Source organism: Etheostoma spectabile, chromosome 11, assembly GCF_008692095.1.
Source record: "Etheostoma spectabile isolate EspeVRDwgs_2016 chromosome 11, UIUC_Espe_1.0, whole genome shotgun sequence".
Lineage (NCBI taxonomy): Eukaryota > Metazoa > Chordata > Actinopteri > Perciformes > Percidae > Etheostoma > Etheostoma spectabile.
The window spans coordinates 361,881-384,086 of NC_045743.1; the positions used below are offsets into that span (position 1 = coordinate 361,881).

The 22,206-nt window shown below is 41.1% G+C and overlaps 1 protein-coding gene across 2 annotated transcripts in view; it reads right to left on the reverse strand.

Annotated features, from left to right (window-relative positions):
• zmym2 (zinc finger, MYM-type 2) overlaps positions 1 to 21,860 on the reverse strand; it is a 32,960-nt gene extending 11,100 nt beyond the window's left edge. Inside the window, exons 1-15 of one of the 2 annotated variants that reach the window (XM_032529970.1) lie at positions 21,756 to 21,860; positions 13,408 to 14,139; positions 12,854 to 13,022; positions 11,011 to 11,165; positions 9,676 to 9,824; positions 8,824 to 8,986; positions 6,990 to 7,202; positions 4,680 to 4,830; positions 4,115 to 4,230; positions 3,214 to 3,339; positions 1,387 to 1,537; positions 979 to 1,151; positions 712 to 877; positions 524 to 552; positions 78 to 219 (exon numbers count right to left, since the gene is read on the reverse strand). In XM_032529970.1, coding sequence (XP_032385861.1) covers positions 78 to 219; positions 524 to 552; positions 712 to 877; positions 979 to 1,151; positions 1,387 to 1,537; positions 3,214 to 3,339; positions 4,115 to 4,230; positions 4,680 to 4,830; positions 6,990 to 7,202; positions 8,824 to 8,986; positions 9,676 to 9,824; positions 11,011 to 11,165; positions 12,854 to 13,022; positions 13,408 to 14,124 — 2,620 coding nt within the window. In that variant the 5' untranslated portion in view covers positions 14,125 to 14,139; positions 21,756 to 21,860. Of the gene's footprint in view, positions 1 to 77; positions 220 to 523; positions 553 to 711; positions 878 to 978; positions 1,152 to 1,386; positions 1,538 to 3,213; positions 3,340 to 4,114; positions 4,231 to 4,679; positions 4,831 to 6,989; positions 7,203 to 8,823; positions 8,987 to 9,675; positions 9,825 to 11,010; positions 11,166 to 12,853; positions 13,023 to 13,407; positions 14,140 to 20,770; positions 20,911 to 21,755 lie in introns of those variants that run through there. The other variant, XM_032529971.1, reaches the window with a different exon arrangement.
• Between the last annotated feature and the right edge of the window lie 346 nt (positions 21,861 to 22,206).

Genomic DNA, 22,206 nt, shown 5'->3' on the forward strand with positions numbered 1-22,206 from the left:
ATCATGTTTCCTATATATACACACACACACACACACTGTATAATTCAGTGTGGAACACTTCTAATTGCTTCGTTTACCTGTTTGTAAAAGTTTGCTCTGCATGTGTGGCTTGCAGTAAGTAGCCTTGGTCAGTGTGAGCGGCTTGCAGAGCACTGCCTTGTTCTTGACATCTCTCATCAAACCTCCACCAGCATACGCCACAGTACCCTGGTTCACCAGCTGCAACATGGTTAAGAAAAATATTAAAAAAATGTACAGGATAATCGCAAAAACGAATGTGGCTTCTGCTCTGACAAATCAATATTTTATTAAAACAAATGATGGTGTTGTTTTTAAAAAGGGACAGCAGGTAAGTACAAGTCTGACAAAAAAAAAAACATTTATGTGGTTTAAAAAAAAAGGCAACACATTTAAGTAGATGCCTTACATTTCTATACTACTAGGTCGTACATTTGATGAATACTTCAGATAAAGCAAAAACTAGTGTTTCTAACTGTATGACCTTTTCCAAATTCTTACTTACCCCAAGTTTGGCCCCTTGCATTTCATAGCCTGTAAAGAGGAAAATGAAACACATCACATCTTTGCCTCGTGAATAATTGACACATAAAGTAACATAAGAAGGCAGGTATTTGTAGGAAGGCTTTATTATTCCAAAAGAAACACACGTGCGCGTACACACAGTTTTTTTGCTGTTGTTGTTTTTTTTACCCAGGGTGGTGTTCTCGGGGCCTTTCTGTGTGACCATTATGGGGTCGTTCTGCTGGCAGTAGAACTTTAACAGACACTCCTGGTCGCAGAATTGCTTCATCTCGGTTCTCCACATCACGGACTCTGTCAGGTTACCCTGCACCTTACAGCAGTCACACCTCGCCGCCTAGTGGAAGAGAAACATTTCCGACTGTTCACAACAACGCATTCCTGCGTACAATTACATTTGTGTTAATTTATTAAGGGATACAGTGAACGTGAGCGGACCTTGAAGTACCAGTCGTGGAACTTCTTGGCACAGGTCTCGCTGCAGAAGTCCCGAGTCATGCCGCCGAGCTGCCGGGTCAAACCTCTCTTACAGAGCTGGTTGCAGTGGTTACAGCTGACACACTTCAGACCCAATCTTTTGATAAAATCCTGCTTAAATAACAGCTTACAGCCTGAGCAAAAACAAAAAAGAGAAGGCAAGCAAAAGAAAATGAAATTGCAAAAGGACAAACAATCAAGGAACTGAAAAATCATGAGTACAAAACCTCAGAAAAACAAGAAATATGCTTAAAACGGCAAACAAACAATTGAACACACAACTAGAAACAAAAGGCATTGAAAACCAATCCACAGCAGCCATCATGGGATATGACAATGTCAAAACTGTCAAGGAAGGGAGATTACTACCTTCGCTGCAAAAAGGTCTCTTGACTCCGGAGAAATTGACCATCTCGTGTAGCGTCTTCTCCTCTTGGCAGTATTCACAGAAAGTCACAATGCAGTGGAGCTTCTTGTAGTCCTCACAGCACGTCTTACTGCAGAACTGGTAGACCTTATCCTAAAGACAGACACATTTGGATAAATGTGTTGCACCAATTCTGGTTTTAAGATTCATTACCTTTATTCTCTGCATGCATGAAGAAAACGTTAGAATTGCAGGATGCTCCTACAGCTGTAACAAGTTGGCTTGGACACAAAGTTTGACTTAACTCATCACTCACCTTCTGTACCAAGTAGCGCTGGACGATTAATCGAAAATGTAAATCTGAAGCTGTTATTGATGCATTTTTCCCATGACGATAATTTTAATAATTTATTCATGTTGAAAAGAATTCTACTGCGTGTGCAGGGTCCAAAATGAATACTCCCACGCAGACACGCACACACACAAACACTAGCGTGCACACCAAACACTACCTTCTGTTTACTGATAGCTAGCGTTTAACTCAATTAATTTGCTAGTAAGTGCAGCCTTCCAAAAGAAAGCACAATGAGATTAACGGGCCCTATTTTAACAATCTGAAATGCAAGTATCAAACGGCAAACGCAAGTAGCTTTGTGGGCGAAACTCAGGCGCTGTTGCTATTATATCGGCAGGATGAATGACTCTGGCGCCTGAAACTAAAATAGGATGGGTTGGTCTGAAGTAGCAGGCACGCTTGTTCCATGGCGGATTGCTATTAAAATTGTGGATTTGCTAGGTGCACGCTCTTAATACAGTGGCTTGCATAAGTTTACACACCCATGTTAAGTTGATTAAAAAGAGAAATAAAAGGAAATATTTTGGAAATTTATCTTAACGCCTTAATTCAAAATAATTGGGGAAATACAACCTTTTAAAGGACACTAATTTTCTTTGTGAATGATTAATGTATAGTAAATAAATAAATGTTCCTCCTATAAATACAGGGGCATAAGTATACACACCCCTATGTTAAATTCCCATAGAGGCAGGCATATTTTTATTTTTAAAGACCAGTTATTTCATGGATCCAGGATACTTTGCATCATGACAAAGTTCCCTTGGCCTTTGGAATCAAAATAATAATAAAATAATAACCCCCCATCATCACATACCCTTCAGCGTACATAGAGATTGGCATGGTGTTATTTCAGTTATCTTAACAGCTGGTTTGATTTGCATTGAGAGATGATCTTATGGAACGTTCCCCATGCCTGTCTCTATGTATGGTGAAGGGTATGTGATGATGTTCGGCTATTTTAATTCCAAAGGCCTAGGGGAATTCAACATATGGGTGTTTATATCAATTACCTTATAATCATTTTGTCTATAGTCAAATACCAAAATCCCGTCCCATCACTATTGCCTAAAGCCCACTTGACATATATAATTTATTATGATAAGATCAAAAACACAAATTTTACTACATTTTGTTATCACAGAGGACTGAGAAAAGACAGAACATATTCAAATTTGAAAAGCTAGAACTAGTGAATTTTGGCAGTTTTCCTTCTTTAAAAATAACATAATTTATTATTTAGATTTTTTTTAAGGTAACTATTAAGCTTCTATTTTTATTTCCATGTACTTTTTTTAACCTCTCTCTATTTATCTATACGTATTTCTGTCCTTGTGCTGCTTCAACGCCCGAAATTCCCCTCTGGGGATCATTAATGGCTTATCTTATCTTAACTTATCTTATCGTTGTGGAAGAAAAAGACCTGTGCTACCTGAATAAAAAAGGGAGCAACTACTCCTCAGGATGGTCTCACCTCCCACTCCAGAGTTTCAGGTTTCAAGCTGAAAGCTCCTCGGCAGTAGTTACATTTGAGCTGGACGGTGTTGTTTGTGGTGGAGAGTGGCGTTTGTCCATTGGTGGCTGTTTGAAGAGTAGCGTTCTGTAAAAAAACAACGAGGACTAAATTAAAACTTTCGACGACTAGCAGCTGATGAGTAACAACATCCGGGTCTAATGGCCTTCCATGAGCGTCTTGATATATATCAAAACACAGCTGGTTGTACTTACAGATGTAATTAGCAAAGCTAATTTAAAGATTGACTTGCAAATAAATATATATTTTATACGTGGTTGGCATTATATGAACTGTCATAAACAATGATTCACGAGTCACGATAGTTTCAAGAAAATCTGTTTTGTCGTTAATATGTAAATGTATGCAACATGGTGCTAAGAAACTGATCAGGTCATCAACTCCACTGAGGAAACCTGTGGCATTTTACGTTTGTGTTTTTGAGCTGCTGTTCTCATGACGAGTTAATCTGGGTTTTATTTTCACAACTTCCTATTCATTCCTATCAGGTATAATACCATTTCATGCCCTTACTCATCAGCTCCGCACAACTTCACACTGGAATACAGGGCGCAATGGAAACCCAAACTATGCGAAAGCCTAGTTTGATCCAATTATCTAAAGTGTTAATTGCATGAGATCAGTTGTATGTATGCTAATTTTCAGCAGCGTCCTCCGTGCAGTTGCACGAAACAATACGGTGTTTTCATTCAACAACATCAAAGAATTACTGTGCTAAATCACCCAGAATACATCAGAGGGACAGCGTTCACGAGTGTGACCACTTTATTATGTAGGGTTTTTTTTTTTGTAAAAGGACCCAGATTTGTGTCTGCTGGTTTATAATGACAAGAGTCCCCACCTGGAACTTGGTAACACACTGTGAGCTGCAGAAGTTGAGGATGTTTCCTTCTGGCAGCGTGGCCTGGTACTGCGGTAATGAATTCCTCTTACAGAAGTGACATGTGGGCTCTGTGTCTGCACACACAGACGTTAAACATTAAAACTCACCACGACAATGCATTTATTACACATACTTGTGACTTTATGACTTGTGAGAGTGAATAACTGTTTCTCCTACATGTGCATTCAATGTTTGCCGGGATGAATACTAATCATCAAACCGGTTAACAGGAGCTTTTCTCTGCTGCTTTGTCAAGTCAGTTATCCATCATCAGAATAAACACACCTAAATACATTAAGACAAGGAAATATTTGAATTCCCAACACAAACAGTAGGCTACCGAACTCATACCGTGATAAATGCTAAGTCTTTTTCTGCTACTGCCCACTTTGAGCCTTGACAACATGACTTTGTGTTGCTAAAATCAGCTTAACATAGTATGGGACCTGTGCAACTGTGCAGAACTCTATCAAATTCTGTTCAGAAAAGCTCTGTTTTTGTGTTTTGCCGCCTGGTTACTCACTGATGAAGGAGGTCGACGCCAGCTTGCCCTTGTTCATGCAGTTGACGGAGCAGTAGGAGCCCATGGTGCCGCCGGCTCCGAGGCTGTGCAGCACCTCGCCTGTCTTGATCAACGTTTTGCAAGTCAGGCAGCTCGCAAGTTTACTGTGGACCTGTGACAGAAGGAAAACACCATGTCAAAATAATAACTCACTTTATGTTCTGCAGTGAAAACAATGTTATATTAAATCATTAATAAAGCGAATTGATTAGATAAAAACATTTTGTCAGCTAAAAACAGCACTTTTTTCCAATTAGACTTCTATCAAGCTTTTTAAGTCCTTTTATTCACATTAGAGTCCATGTAAACACATTTACAGACAGCACTGTCATGACAACACATTCAAACATATCGTGAACTATGGTGAAGGGATATTAAGATGCACCTAAGAGAAAGAAAAAGGGATCATTACAAGTTGTGGGAAATCCTGATGGATCGTCTTCTTTGGGTTTTAATGTGATTGTTCTGACTTTAGTTGAGTAAATCTTAATGACATATGAGCATTAGAGGAGTACACAGCGTGAAACTCCCCAGTATGGGATCTAAAGTGATCCCACTGCTTAGCCACAAAAGCACACTGATTATCCTCATTGTCCTGTTATTATCACAGTGACTAGCAGCATCAACATCAGCCCTGGGAATCTATTATTGCATTGCTTGATAAAAACACTATGATCAATATGTGTTGTAAGACCTGGAACCATTCTCACTTTCATTAATTTGTAGAAAATACAACAATGATGATTTAATGAGACCCAAGAGAAGAATAAGGTGATTTTCCTCAAAGTGCAAAACTGCATTTATTGAACTGATTTTAGATCTTAAAAATGATTTAAAACTAAGAGGCATTACCGAATTTAGAATGTGCCTCCTGCAAACATTAGCCATAAGTTAGGATTTTCTATTTAGAAGAACTGTTTGTCAGCCTTGAAGATTTCTGTATTTTTCATAAAAATGTAGACAACAGAGCTTGTCAGATGTAGAAAAGATAACTTATTTAAATGCTCAAATGGATGCAGGCAACTTCTGTCCACCAGCCAAAGATATTTGAACACTTTGTTTCACTTCTTAGCCCAATGAGAAGGTTTGTACTATGGGTGGCACGAAAAAAACATCTAAAATGTTTGGTTCACTTGTCTCGGTTCGGAGCGTGTGTGCGTTGCAAGGTTCAACGCACAACACACTGACAGATATGTTCAAATTTGATTCATTCAATAAATTATTTTTTTGTCTTAAATCCACCAGCCATTGTCATATTATACCAACATTTGCCGCATCCTGAGCCTTTTGGTAAGGTTACTGGGAAAACTCAGCATAGAATAGTTTTATTCTCCCCAAAACAAGTATCCATTTTATTAAAAACTATACAACAAAAAAAGAAGAAAAAAATCACAACGTATTCTGACTTATTCAAAAGACGGAGCTTTAAGAGTTCCTCTCCTTTTCTTTTAAAGGATACAATTATTGTAAGAGCACCGAAGATGGCAGTTTGATGAATGCAAGTTATTTCAATTGATATTCTGTAATATTTAAATCTTTGTGTGCTAAAAAGGAACATAAGTTCCTGTAGATGGCAATACATATTCTCCTTTTTTTGCAAAATAAATGAAAATCTATTTTAGATTTTTAGATTTTATTTGCTCATCTTGTTTATTCGATTGTTGTGATTTAACATAGTAATTTTTAACCTTTTGTCTATTGTATAAATCTCTTCATTGTATTATAACTGTTTATTATTTTAGGATGTTTATTATTTTAGGATGCCTAATAACATCTGGCTAGGGGACTGCCGATGAAAACTAGCCTATCGCTAACTCGGGTGCTCTTACATTTGCTTTGAATGTTGATCAGTGTACATTGTCCCCTTTTCAAATAAACAAATAAATGAAAAGTTTGTTGAAATCCTCAAAGTCTTCCCTCTTGCTGTATCACAACCTCACCTAACTTTCCTCAGAGATGGTCCCAATTATGTGCTTGAAATCAAGTCAAATTCAGTTTGATATATCATATATCAAACTGAATTTGACTTGACTTCAAGGAGGAGGAGGGTGAGTAACAAGGCCATTTTACTGTTTTTTTACATGGTAGTTTCTTGGCTGTGAGGAGGAGGGGTCACCACAGCTACACTAATACAACAGAAACTTCTACAGATCTGAGCAGAGCTGTACATTTAAATGAATACGTTTGAATGAAATAAATGAACCAAATCAAACAGGCTTCCCTCAGGTTTACACATCACACACCTTGGGCCTGCGGTTGGCCCTACAGTACCTGCTTGTACTCCCTGACGCAGTTCTGGCAGCAGAAGCGTTTCTGTTGGCCATCGACCAGCAGGAAGTGGTTGGCCGATGCTCGGCTGGGCAGGTAGTCGCCACATTGCTCGCAGCAGTTCATGATCAACCCGTTGGCCCTGCGGTAAACGTTGAAACATGTGTCGCTGCAGATCTTGTGGGTCACAGTCTTAAAGCTGACCTCGTGCCGGATCTGTAGACAGAGAGAAATGCAGAAGGGGCAGAAAGAGCCTGATTAACTAAACTTCATCAAGCTTTCTTATACATTTCTCCTCAATCGGAGAGCCTCGTCATTATGTGTCACACTTGGTTTCACTTTATTGTAAAGGAGTTCTAGCTTTGTAGAAACAAACTTTTCAGTAAAACCAACAGTGCTTCCCATTGTGAAAACAGAGGCGTGAACAACACCTCTTGCATGTACATGTACAGTGTGCTAACTAGTCCTTCAAAATTGTCATGGGTGTGCAAAATTAGTCAATGCATGGCTATAATTTGAGCATGAATACAAACAATAACTAAAGGACGTGTCCAACGAGCCATTTCAATTCAAGCCATTGCAATCTGCTAAAATAAAAATAATTTAAATCTAAAGCTATGGGGAATGACAGAAAGAAAAATCATGTTAGTTAAATTTATAAATTTATTTAGGCATGCTGTCCGATTCTGTGTACTTTGCTAATTATTTCAACGAAGCTTGGCAGGGGCATTGCTGTTGCTTTAAAATGCAAATGAACTCAGGGAGACTATAAATAATGCAAATAGTTTTAAGATGTCACAAATGCAGATAGTTTTGGTTGCTAGGTGACGGCAGTGGTAGTTATCCGACAGTGATGCAGGTAACAGAACAACCCCAAAGACTAATACTGAATGCAAGTAAGAAATTAATGGTACGTTCATTTAATTTGGATACTTTGTGCGCTAAAGGACCCAGGACCATTGCCAACTGGATGAATGATATTTTATTTATGTGGCCCATCCCACACAGAACTACATGACACCAATACAAAAGTAATTTCATACACAGCTTCCGGGCAATGATTTCTTCTTTAGGAGGTGGGACGAATTCAATTCAATTTTGACAAAAACTGTTTTTGCACTTGGTGGCCATGGAGACTGCGCTGAAGGCCTTCTGCAGATGGGCCCTACTACGCCATACTGAAATGGACGGATGGAGAAAAGAAAGAAGGCAAGAAAGGAGAGAGAACGAGAGAACCGTAAAAGGCAGACAAGGAACAAGAAAGAGATGAATATTGAATGAAAGTGGCCTGAGGAAGACAATGAAGGAGAGACAGAGGCAATGAAATGGTGGTAAGAGAAACGTTCATTAAGGGATAAGAATGAGATAAAAAAATAAATAAAAAATTAAAGAACAGGGCGAGAAGATGGAAAAATCAAACACTCAAACCAAGGATGTAAATAATAAAGAGAAGTTGAAACCCCAAAATGCTAAGAGTCTACAGCTATGCTAGCCGCTCTGCGTTACATTGATGTTTGTAATGTTCTCTGCACCCTGAGGGAGCCAGAATATCACATATATTATTATTATATAATATATTATTATATTAATACAGACACCTCTAGCTTGTAATTAACCATGATCCTACTTCAGTACAGATGTGAACAGCTGCAGACTTTCACACACTTATCTACATAATACTGTACATGTGGGTTGTTTACCTTGCTTTTTTTACTCATTGCCACTCAATTATTCATTCTATTATCAGGAATCCAGAGGCAAGTGTTGCTTTGGTTGAGAAAAACAGGTAAATGGACAAGGGAGGAGCATGTGTTGCTACTTGTGTAAACAGACTGACCTCAGTGAGTTTGCCGCAAACAGTACATTTTGTTTTGAGGACTGATTTTGGCGGGTTTTGCTTGTTCTCGTATGCACCGAGGCAGCCCGTGCTGCAGAACTCCTGGAAAGACTCGCTAGAGTCGACCTGGGCCACGATGGTGCCCTTCATGTTTGTGATGTCCCTGAAAAACAGTGCACAAATCAATTAACATATACAGGAAATGTGCATCCTTTAGTAAAAGTGATAATAGTTGTCCTTATTTAAATATTGTGTTTAGGACTTGCAAATATATGAGTTGAGTAAATTAAGAATTGGGACAGACAACTCAAAACTGCTGGAAATTCACTTATAAACAAAAATATCTATTTTCCTTAATGGAAATTTAAAAGAGTTGGTTTATTAATACAACCCCACTACTTTAAATGTACTGCACATGCTTCGTTACAATTCTAAATTCAAGCCAATGAAAGCAAGGCAAGACAGCTTTATTTGTATAACACAACTGGGAAATTCAAAGTGCTTCACATAAAACCAATTAAAAATTAAAACAACAAAAGTCACATTGCAGTATAAGAAATTAAACATTAAAGAACAGTTAAAGCAGATGAAATAGCAGATTTTAGGCTGCTAGTATGGGACAGTGTATAAGCCGCTGTCCCACACACGTCATCGGAGCGCAATAACCATTTTGTGGAAACCCAAACTATGTTGACCATTACGGTAATCACTCTATACGAGCAGAACCACGTGTCTTTACCATCTCATCCATACAGCACGGACCCCGCAGGATCAAGGGACTTTGTGCTCTGGTTACCCATAACCAAGAGTGGAAGTACGAATGAAATATCTGTCGTTCAATGTGCAACTTACTTTTTGCACATGGTGCAACTCTTCTTGGGGGCGGGTTTGTGTGAGAAGGCAGAGAGACAGGTGGTGGAGCAGAACAGGTGCGTGGAGCCTTTACGCTGGTATGCCGTCTGGCCTTTCTTCAGGGGCTTTTTACAGTTGGCACAGGTCACCTGGGATAAACAAACAAACAAAAGAACAAACTTAACTGCAGGGCAGTTTACAACAGTAAGTAATTTATGAGTTTACAAGCACTGCAGATTCACTGCAGACACACAAAATGAGAATACACTTTGAGTGTCTGCATTTTGCACACCTGCACAACAGCAAATAGGTGGTGAAAGAAAGAAGTGTTTAAAAGTAAATTAAATTAATTAAAACACTTAAATCTGCTCCAGTGGTGGTTGCAGTGTGCTTGGGAGAATATTTAAATGCACACATGAATTAAAGTTGAGAATATGAAGCAATTAAACAAACAGGAGTGACACACTGTTATTTATATGAAAACATTAAAATACAGATACAAAAGTTGCATGTACAACTGAACCTTTAACTTTGGACTTAAGTTAAAATAACACTTCCAGTTTGTCTATTATGTTAACATTAGATTCGTGGCAGAGGAGGGTCTGGAGAGTCCACACAGCATTCTGGGATGGGAGAAAAATGTGCTATGGTTTATTGGAATTTCTTTAAACCAATCACAATAGTCTTGAACGGCGCCAACCTCCGCATGGAGAAACAGCACCTCTGCAAAAGCGCCCTTGAGAGAACTTGTTTTGGGGGAACGTGTACATTCAAAAGTTGTTTTAGTCATGTAACAGACAACTCAGATTGGACAGATGGTCTAGCTAGCTGTCTGGATTTACCCTGCTGAGACCTGAGGACCAGGTAACCATAGTCCTCAGATTGGACAGATAGTCTAGCTAGCTGTCTGGATTTACCCTGCAGAGACCTGAGGACCAGGTAACCATAGTCCTCAGATTGGACAGATAGTCTAGCTAGCTGTCTGGATTTACCCTGCAGAGATCTGAGGACCAGGTAACCATAGTCCTCAGATTGGACAGATAGTCTAGCTAGCTGTCTGGATTTACCCTGCTGAGACCTAAGGACCAGGTAACCATAGTCCTCAGATTGGACAGATAGTCTAGCTAGCTGTCTGGATTTACCCTGCAGAGACCTGAGGACCAGGTCACCATAGTCTTCCGAAATCCACCAGAGTTTAAAATCCAACACAAAGGAAACGGATATCTGGCTTGAATTAGTAAAATCCAGCAGAATTTCAGTCGGCAACGAGTGGAACATCAAAGATATAGACTATGTTAATGTTTTAATGTTTTAATATTTAATGTTAATGATCACCTTGACTGTCCTGGGCTGTGGCTGAGAGCCTGAGGAGGAAGTAGATGAGGAAGACTGGCCTGGAGGTTTTGGTAGGGAGGTGGCTGGTGATGGAGAGTCGACCCCCGTCTGTTTTTGGTTGCGGGGAACTGAGGCTGACTGGGAGATCCACGAGTCTAGAAGGAAATAAAGAAAGTTTTACTTTAGTCAGCTGTCTCCATACTACAACTTTGTTTTTCCGACTTAATAATAAACTCAGTTAATTCAAATTTATCAGGAGGATTTAGTTTGTCGCATCCGTCCAAATGCTCCTCGTTAACCATTTCCTCATTTTGGAATTGCAGTCTTAAAGTTGTCCTCACTATTCCAAAATATCATAACTATTTGGACCACCCTGTAAACATAGTTTTGTGTACTTAGGGCCTAAGGATGTTAAGCTTGGTTTGGGCTGATCTCTTACTTGCAGGAGAATCTTATTAGCAGAAATTAACAGCAGACTACTACTTGTAATTTCCCAACTAGGGATTAATAAAAATGAAAAAAAAAAGTATAAATACAAATCAATAATAATAATCATATTGTGTGCTGAATGGAAGCGATTCCTCGCATTCAGGTTCCAAAATATGGTTGAAAGTCTTCCCAGAAAAGGAGAAGCGATGAGCTCTTCAAAAATATAGATGTGGGTGTCCACATCTATATTTTATACAACATCAGAAGTCTGGACACGTCTCCCTTCCCTGCAGTCCTTACATGCTAACACTTTAAGATTATTTGTTTAGTATGTTTTTCCTATTTTAAACAACAGATGTTGGTAGAGAGACAGACAGCAAACAGACAGACATTTGGAGGACATGCATATAAAAGGTCCTCGGCTGCTATTGAACCAGGGTCATTGCAGGTATGTGGTATGCTATATACTATTAGGCCATAACAGAGTAAACATCGTGAGTAAAACTGGCAACCAGCATGTAAAAATCACACTTAAAGAGACACTATTATACTCATTGTCTGCATCATATTTGTACTCATGAGGTCTACTAGAAAAGATTTACATTATAAGGTATTCTGTGTAAATACGTCATTCACATTACAAAGTAATCCACCACAAATTTGTGCTTTCAAGCTGTGCTTCACCAGATGATGTTGCATTATATTGCAGCAAAAGCAAAGCTGGTTTAACTTTTTTTTCCAGGATGATCCTGCTTTTCACTGGATGAAGGGGCTATGTTTTTTCAAACAATGTGCAATCTGAACACCTTACACATATAGCTGTTAATCTCTTAACCCAATTAAGGATAGAGCCCAACAGATATAGGATTTTTAAGGCCGATGCCGATAAGAATATTTGGTTATTTAAAAATCCGATATATGGGGCAATATATATTTAAAAACGAATCCAGAAAAGCGTTACAAAACATAAACAGATTTCCCTAACATTAATTAATTATGAGTTCTCAGTAAAATAATGATAATAATTTGTTTTATTGTCACAACAGAACAGTGTAACATCAAAATATAGCGTTAGGGGTTTAAGCAAGCAGGGCTCTATTTGTTCTGCTTCCCCTGCAAGCCTTGCAGTGACCAAAGTCAAATGTGGCACATCAATTTATTTTATTTTATTTTTATTTATCCTTTATTTAACCAGGTAATACCCATTGAGATTAAAAATCTCTTTTGCATCACATCACATCATCATCACATCATCACATACGTACAAAGACACACACATGAAAGCCAAATATGCACTTACAATAAAATCTCAATTAAAACATTGACAATTACTAATTTGGTCACTACCGTAATGTTTTACCTGTGAGAACACATCAAGCTAAATTTCTTCTTGCTGCATAATCATTTTCTTTACCTGCCCTGCTGTGCGTCCCCGTGTCTCCGTTCTGCACCAGCTGGCCCGTGGGGGCTGAGCCCCGCCCGGGGTTGAAGGAGGCTGTTGGTCGACCAGATGGGGTGTCGGGATTCAGGCTGAACGCGTTGCTAATCTGCAGACCATTTTCCTCTGCCTGGCCTTCACCTGCCTAGACAGACAAGTTGCTTAGATGAGCTTCTCTCCTTAGTGACAAAACATTAAAAAACAACATGTATGCTGTGCAGTCTGTGGAATTGAATCCAACCTCATCTATCTAGGAGCTCCCAGTGCAACTTGGATGAATAAAATATTGGAATGAAAAAAATCGTCATTACAAAGATCTCATTATGCACTTTGCCAAGAACAAACATGCTATGTCACAGAGAACACATGCTTTCACCAACGTCTATCAGCAGACAAGAACCAACTTTTCCTGAAACCCAATAGAAGGAGTAACTTAAAACTTTTTTATTTTTTCAAAAATACAGCGAAAGCATAGGGGAATGTAGACTAGATGAAAGAAAATATGGATAAAACGTTCTGCTGATTCTCACCGCTGTGACAACCGCAGCCCCGCTCTGCAGCGACGTCACCGAGGTGATCATCAGGTTCATGTCTTCCAGGACGTCCACTGGATGTGGTGGCGTATTCACTGCGGACACGGTGGCGCTTCCTTTCTGGCTACTGGAGCCCAGTGTTGTGACACTGGCAATCCGGATCTCTGAATCCGGCTCAGTGCTGCTGAGTGCACCTGGCGAGTGGGATTCGGAGGACCCCGCAGGGCCCGCTGGTGAGGAGGAGGACGTTTCTTTCGGCTCAGAGTCATCCTCATCGTCAATGACGATGGGCTCTGCTTCTGCGGTTGGAGGCTTAGGTGGTGCTGCCACCGTGGATGTGCTGGAAGACGCAGGAGAACTGGGGGTCATGTCTGGCGTGGACATGTCTACAGTCGCCACGGCAGCAGCCGGCTCTAGGCAGTCTGTGCTGGGCGTGTCTTGGGAGAGGGTTGTAGCAGAAGGCTGGAGATCCTCCTCCCCTACAAGAACCACATCATCATCATCATTGTCCTCTGCGCAACCCTCATCATTGTCCTCCGTGCCCCCCTCCTTTGCGGCTTCATCGTCTTCTTCCGTTACCATGGAAAATGCCTCCCCAGCCACCTCGGAGGGGGGCGTGGTCTGTTGCTCGGGGGAGGGAGTGGCATCCATGGGCTCCACCCGCTCCCCTGCCTCTTCTGCTATGGCAGGGTTTGGTTCTGATTCCCCGTCCATCGCTAAGGCAACCACCTGGCGATCAACAAACAAAAGCCAGTTAGACAGCGTAAAACCATTCACTGGTGCTGGCTTCACCTAATTATCTCCTGACAGCTGTAGGGGTAACACAGGTATCCCCAGAGGCCAGTTCCCCCCCCCCACATGGACCCCTCACGCCTGGTGAAGACTCATTGCCATTGTCTTTTTCCCCAAGCTTGTCCTAGATGTCCAATAAACTACAACCTATATCCTATAAGACACAGCTTTAACCCTCGTGTTGTCCTCGGGTCAAACGGACCCGTTTCAAAGTGTTTTATATTAGAAATATGGATTTCGTTCAACCAAATAGCCAAAAAAATAACATGGATGATTTCATACAACATTACTTTCATTGAATTTTTTGGGTGTTTTATTTAATCTTATAGCATTTTAATTTTTTGTCTTTAATGGTTTTAAACAGTATCCGGACTAAACTTTAATATATATATATACCCATCTGAGATCCACTCAACATCTTCTGATCTTAATTATTAGTCAAACTAAATCTAATTTCTGCCTTTTTAACAAAAAAACGTAGGTATAATTTGATATAAATGAGGTTTTGTTGACCATGACTGCCAAGAATAAGTGTAAAACCTGTTATTAAACCAGCTCAGGTTTTTAAAAAAGCACCAAGAGCAATTTAAAAAGTGACAAATAAATCAGAAAAAGTGACAAAAACATCAGAAAAGCACAACAAAACATTCATTTTCAATTTTGACCTGGAAGGACAAGTTCATTGTTAACGGGAAGACAACACAAGGGTTAACTGGATGCTCCGCTAACAGTTGGAGCCCAAATGGATGTTGTGGTGATGCTGTGACATTTCTGCTTGTGTTACTTCTAGAGCTACAAAGAATAACAGATTAGTTGTCAACAGTTAAATTAATTGCCCATTATTTTGATAATCCAATTATCAGTTTCCAAGTCCCATGGAAGAGAGGTTCTTGGATTCAGCTTATTGAAATGTAAATATCTGAAAGTAAACTGATTATATTTGAGTTGTGGACAGAACAAGACTTTTGAGGATGTCATCTTTGGCTTTGGCACTGATCGGCATTTTTTTTCTGACATTTTATAGACCAAACAACTAATCGATTATACAAGAGATTAATCAAAAGATTCATTGACAATGAAAATAATTGTTAGTTGCAGCCCGAGTTACATCACTCAGCTCGTTGAGGTCAAGTCAAACTTTTCCTTTTCAAGGTGACTCGCACTGAGAAGAAGGTGTTGGTAAAAGAAACAAGGACGGCACAAGGATCCCTCAATATTCCTTCGACCTGGGTGAGAAGAACTCATCAAATGTGGGTCAAGCAACTCCAGAAAGAGCAGGACTAGTCCCAATTTTCAGACCTCTTCATTTTTGGCTGTACTTGGTGACTAAGCCTAAAGCATTGTACTTCTTTAAATCACGTTTGTATGAACAAGTAGCAGTTTAGTCCTCTCTGGGACATAAATCCTGGAAACATTAACGACTTAGTATTCCTACTACTACATCATTATGGTGGAACCTAAAATTTAATTGAACATGTTTGTGCATTTTTGTTGCAACCACTGTACAGAGCTGACTGAGATCTTGTAAATCAATGCAAAACCATCTCAGCATCACCATCTCTTACGTTGTGTACTGTATACCATGTTTCTTTGTATAGTACGTTGCTGTCTGCATTGTTTTCTTTTCGAGATAAGCGTGTGGTGGCGCTGTTCCATAGCTGCCGCCCGGAGGCTTGCTCCAACCTAAGTCAAATTCCTCGTATGTGTACTTGTATGTCATACCTGGCGAATAAAGTCTGGTTCTGAGAAGACCTTCTGTCTTATCAAAACAATTTTGCTGAGACACTTTCCTAAACTGATTCCAGTATTATATTATTGATGAGGTCGAAGGATGGTGGGTGGCTTGTGCTGCAGAGTCAAGGCTTTCTGATTGAAATTACCACAGGAAAACACTACGAAAAGAAGAAACTGAGGCTAAACAATAGTAGGGGCGATGTCTTCAACAGTAGACTCTGAGGAACCGCTACGTGCTTGCCTAGCAACAGAGGAGACTTTGCTCATCCTCCTCTCCATAATGTCTCATCCGTCTTTTCCTCTTCTCTGCACCTCCTCACCCATCTACCGTGCACTTTACTCCTCTCACCTGCTGTCTTTCACATCCCTCCGTCCGTACCCGTGTGTCACTCGACACAGCTTCTCTCTTGTTGCCCCCGGCAACTAGTGAAGCTACACCTTGGTTGCCATGGTGACGGTAAGGCCCCACCACCACCACCACAGGGACTCCTTGTCTGTGCTCTACATCTGGGTGCTGTTGAGTTGGCTAACACAATATTCAAATGGCTTATATTTAACTCTACGTGATACTGAATGAACGGATGTGTGAAGTGATCAATATAAAACATGCTTTTACAGGTAAATGTTACTAAAGCTGGTCTTCTGGATATCTCTACAGTATCCAAAAGAGAAGAAATACAACAAAATACGTCTTAGGCAGATTTGGTGCCACACTATTAGTTACTATTACCGGTAATTACAATTTAAAGCACTTTTGGGGATGTCTGCACACTCTACGTTGATCCGTTTCTGTCAAAAATTGCCTTTCATGTCGCACAGCAGTGAGGGTGGCTGTAGACCACACATCAAATCACTGCTGACAGCTGCTACACATGTGCGCGTGCGCGTGCACGCACACACACACACGCACACACACACGTATTTCTGTGCAGACGCTGATCATTGCCACTTCACTGGCTTGACATAATTGCGGCGGCCATTTTGGCCATCCAATATAAATCACAGCACCACAGCTACAGTATCTTGAAGGAAACAGGTAGGAAATTAGGTTTTCTTAATATTTTACAACTTTTTCCACTTTTCCCACATTAGCTTCATGACCGGGTTGAGATTTTGCTAAATTTTAGTATGGTCGGAAGTCCATCCTTTACCCAGATGACCTAGACCTCCTCCTGATGGGGCTTACTGAAACATCCCAAGGTTGCAAACTGGAAGACATCTTTCTATGATACCTCACAACTAACAGCTGTGTAAAGCCACATGTAAATGAGATATGCAATTAATTTTCCACCAGATTGCTTGAAGTATAAAAAGCAGTTCCTGTGACATATTTATTTTTTCTCCTTTCAAAAAATAAGGAGTTTATTTGCTACTGGCGGTTGGCATTTCGCCAATAATTTACTTGAAACTTATGTCAAGACAGCTACTTGGCAATTAAAAGGAGATGGACAAAAATACAAATACGTCAAAGACCTCAAACGTATACGAAATTTGCCTCAATAAAAATCTGTCTAAAATGTACAAAACAATACAAATATGACCATAAAAAATCCTAGCTTTTGCTACATAACCATGTCCTATACTCAGTGTTAAGTATTTATATGTTATATACCAAGCACTAGTAAAAAAAAAAAATCCAGCCAACACACATATCCAAAACAGTAAAACTAAATTATTAAATGCACTGATTACGCTGACTGAAAGATATTTAACAAGATATTTGCTCAGCAATGCTACAAACTAGACCGGGCTTACAGCATTGTAGACCTATTATCAGATGTTTCTGCTGCAGGTGAAAAGGTCCAATATGCAACATATTTACTTTAATGAATCCAAAAATGAGCCAAATGACTAATCAGATAAAAAGGAAACACGCCAAGTTGAAATACTATCTTTTCTGACAACAAAGCTAATGCCAGTATTTTCTCCTTTTTGAAAGTTTGTGTTGTTATCAACTGCCCGGTTTGACAGCCGGGCCGGGTTGCCAGATCTACCTGTAGAGACCTAAACCCAGAGTGCTATAGCTTAACGTTAGGGGGTGGTAGTAGCTCCGTCCATAGGGAGTTGGGTTGGGAACCGGAGGGTTACTGGTTCAAGTCCCCGTACGGACCAAAGTATGGTGGTGGTGGACTGGTAGCTGGAGAGGTGCCAGTTCACCTCCTGGGCACTGCCAAGGTGCTCTTGAGCAAGGCACCGAACCCCCAACCGCTCGGGGCGCCTTTCCATGGGCAGCCCCCCCACTCTGACATCTCTCCATTAGTGCATGTAAAGGTCCTGTGTGTAATGTGTGTAATAACAACAGTGAAAAGTGTAGTTTCCCCTTGTGGGATTAATAAAGTATAATATATATATATATATATTATATATATATATATATATATAGTACAGCCATGAAAGCAGCAAACAAATGAACGGGATCAACGGGAGATAGATTCTACCCAACCTAAAAAAACAGCATGTTTCTAACAGTTGCGTGACCAGAGACGTTACAAACCCCGGGTGAATATTGGAGATGTACTTGAAAGACTGAGACAGTTGGGAGTCAAAAAGGACGCCAAGTTGGCTAATTTCCTCCTGAACAGGTAAGCATCACTACAAGGAACCGGCATTTTATAATTTTATAATGACATAGTTGGAGTACAGAAGTTCCTTAACCGACAAAAACGACATATACCGCAGGGTCTTTGAAATAGCAACGGTATCAGTTTCAATATCGTCATTACAAAAATGCAATGCACTGATATGGGAGACAAGGATTAAATATTAAATATAAATTTATTTGATGCCTAAAAATGCTTGCATGGTTGTCATCACGTGACAGTGGGAGGGGAAGGGGGGGGGGGGGGGGGGGGGTCACCAAGTGACCTGGTCTCAAAGAAGAACACAACTTAATTAAAAGGAGATGGACAAAAATACAAATACGTCAAAGACCTCAAATGTATACGAAATTTTCCTCAATAAAAATCTGTCTAAAATGTACAAACAATACAAATATGACCATAAAAAAAACTAGCTTTTGCTACATAACCATTTCCTATACTCAGTGTTGGACTTACTTTAGTTAGTATTAAAAGAGTATCTATATGTTAGATACCAAAAATAATTCTGGCTGAAAGATATTTAAGGATGGCAAGTCGCGCACCAAGTGACCTGGTCTCGAAGAAGAACCCAACTTCTGCAGTTTGGCAGCATTTGGGGCTCCAACCTAACGAGAAGAAGAGGTGTTTCAGTATTATTTGGGATTCTCTTTCTGAAAGCTGTAGCCACAAGCCGTCCGAGCCTTTCGCCATCCTTTTTAATTAGTCACAGTAATACCGTAAACCGCGGTAAAAGAGGGAGGTTTCCCGCTATCACAATTTGGATTCCGCCCATCTACCGTAAGTCTAAGCCGAACACGTGTGTCCGTCAGTTGGGTTACAGAGCTCTGCGTGAGCACTTTTACGACAATGTCAATCTAGCCAGCATCTAACGTTAGCTATCCCGGTGTGCTGTGAAGTAATGTCTGGCGACGTGGGACAAGTGTAAAGCAACGTTGTTGTGGATGCTGCGATCTCAGCCTGGCAACCCCTGTGACCTATCTAACACACTGAAGCTGGAACAGGAAGAACTGCTCATGATGACCATGTGACAGGAAGCACAAGTCAAAACAGCATCACATTACAGATTGATAAATTGTCCTCGACTGTATGGGATTGGATTCCAAAGTAGTGACTGCGTAATCTAACTCAAGCTTATATTTTAGACGATATAACCTAACCCTATGTCTAGAGACCATGTGCGTGGGGTTAACTGGTGTCAAAATATGGACAGAGGGCCCAAAGGCACCCTTCTATATGTGCAACACCACCCAGAAGCCACGCTGAGCTGCAAAGTAAACGCATCACAGTTCTGATATTACACCAACAGAGGGAATCTATGTGCAAAGCAACTCAGTAGTGCTCTGAGGGGGAAAAAATAGCCCAGTCTAGACTCGGTTCAGACTGCAATGCAGCGCTATGAGCCAGCCTGCATTCACGTGGATGCGAGGGAAACGAGGGTCCTGCATTAATGAGCTCTGACATGCAACCTTGCTCCTAACGTCAACACCAGGTGGACAGAGAGAGGTGGGATGGGGGGGGGGGGGGGAGGAGGGGGAGAGACTCCCTCCTTGCAACAAAAAAACCCTCAAGCAGTTAAAATCTGCGCCAGAAAACCCCCGGCCACATCATCACCTCAGGCTACATGTGTGCTCCTCTAACACTGTCAGTTTGCGCAAGTTCATCATTAAATAATTTTTTTCCAGCTGGTCACAAGGTGGAGGCATAGAGCTGTTTGCGCCAGTTCCGCAGAAGACAACCGACTAATACCATATTCAAATAAAAACGACTGAGATTATTATATAAGGCTTATGTCACTGAGAGGTGATGCGTAATGCGCAGCCACCAGAACATCCCCCGAGCCAGCTGATGGGCTACAATACAGCCAATTCCGGTAACCTGGCAGCGGAATGCAAAGTCAACCCCGGCTATTCTGAGCTCCGCACAGTTGATGAGCTCTCATTTGAAATGTTAGAGAATCAGCGCTGAAGGACAGCCTGTACCAAGCTTCCCAGGAGCCGCTGAAGTCCCCCAGGCCGTGCCCTTGGTTATTAACACTGGCTAGGAGCTCAGCTCCATGACCACCCCAGCACCAAATCCGGTCCAGGCACCCGGTTACCGCGGTGACTATCACACGACCCTGATCCGAGCTGCCCTTCTTTTCCCATTCTCTCTCTTTTTTTTTTCCCCCAGCAGTGATATTCAACAAACTACGGGAAGCAGGTCCAAAACTTTAAGCAGAACAAAAACAGAACTACCTGAGCTGCGCAACTCCTCCATAAATACCCCAGGTAGGTAAATGAGGAGGTAGGTTGGCTTCCAAGTTGGGATCCAGAAGAAAACGTGGTTCAGGGTGTTCCGTGCTCCTCTCCCTGCCCTTCCTGGCGCAAACAGCCATTGGATTAGCGGCGGATAGAGGGGAGGAGAGCAGGCACAGACCGACTGCGCCATTGTTAAAAATATCACTAAAATGATCACAACTTGTTCGCATCAAATAGCGCTTGATGCTGAACAAGACACACAGTGTGACTCTGACATATTTCACGACTGGCAGCGTGTGGTTTTAATCCACAAACACCCCTTACCCCCCCCCCCCCCCATCTCATCCAGTTTATTTTTTTCTAGTCGTGCACGTGCCAGTATCACCACAACAGGCCGGGAAACAGAATAAAAAGCCCGATTTTTAGGATACCTGTGACACAGGGGTTTTAATTGGAAAGTTACCCCGCACATAGCCCGACCTGGCGCAATCAGTGGCAAATATCCCCGGCCACCGCCAGGGGCGCCCTGTCGCTCAAATGAACGGTCTTCATCTGTGTCATGCGGTGGTAAACAACGAGGGGCAAAGCTATTCCCACACCGTGTTTACATGAGACCCTTTGGGAGTTACCGGGACCCAAAGCCGGGTATAAACCTAATAATTTCACAACCACATAGAATATGCCCCCCCCCCCCTCCTCTTCCTCCTCCCCCAGCGGAAAACAGCACTGCCTGCCGTCGCCATTAGGGAGCCAACTGAACAATACTGGAGACTAGAGGCGGCAGCAGCCACAGCACACACACATCAGGGGAGAAAATCTGTTAAAATTGACTGTTTATTGTTCACTAAATGTGTCTTTTCGCCCCGGCGTGACTCCTGAGGGAGTCCCTGGACACCGGCTTAACGGCACGCGCAAGTTCCCAAAACTTTGACTAATTAGGCGTAAAACTGTAATATAAAAAACGTGTGTGAAATTCGCTTACCGGAGTAGAGCTCGAAACGGTGTAGCGCCACTTTTGTGCCTTGACATTAATCCTGGGGCGCGCATGCGCAGAACGTAGAACTTTCCACTTTCCGTCCAAAGATCGTGTATTAAGAAGATGACTCACTACGTGCGAGTGGCGGTTCACTTGACGTACCACGCCGGTTGGTTGCGTTATGAGAAGCGTTACCTTTATGCTTAGTATTGATAAGACAAATTGAAATTGATTGGTCTTGCTATATTATATACACACGTCTGAGTATGTTTTGGATAATTATTGGTTAACTATTGATCAGCTAAGTATAACTATATGATCTCAACCGTTCTCTTAATACATCCTTGAGCTCAACTGACCTTTTTGTGCACGGCAGCCATTTTGAACATTTAGATGGGAACAGTTTTCTTTTAATCTAGCAGGGAAAGTTTGTTATCTAGGTTTCTAAACTAGGCTA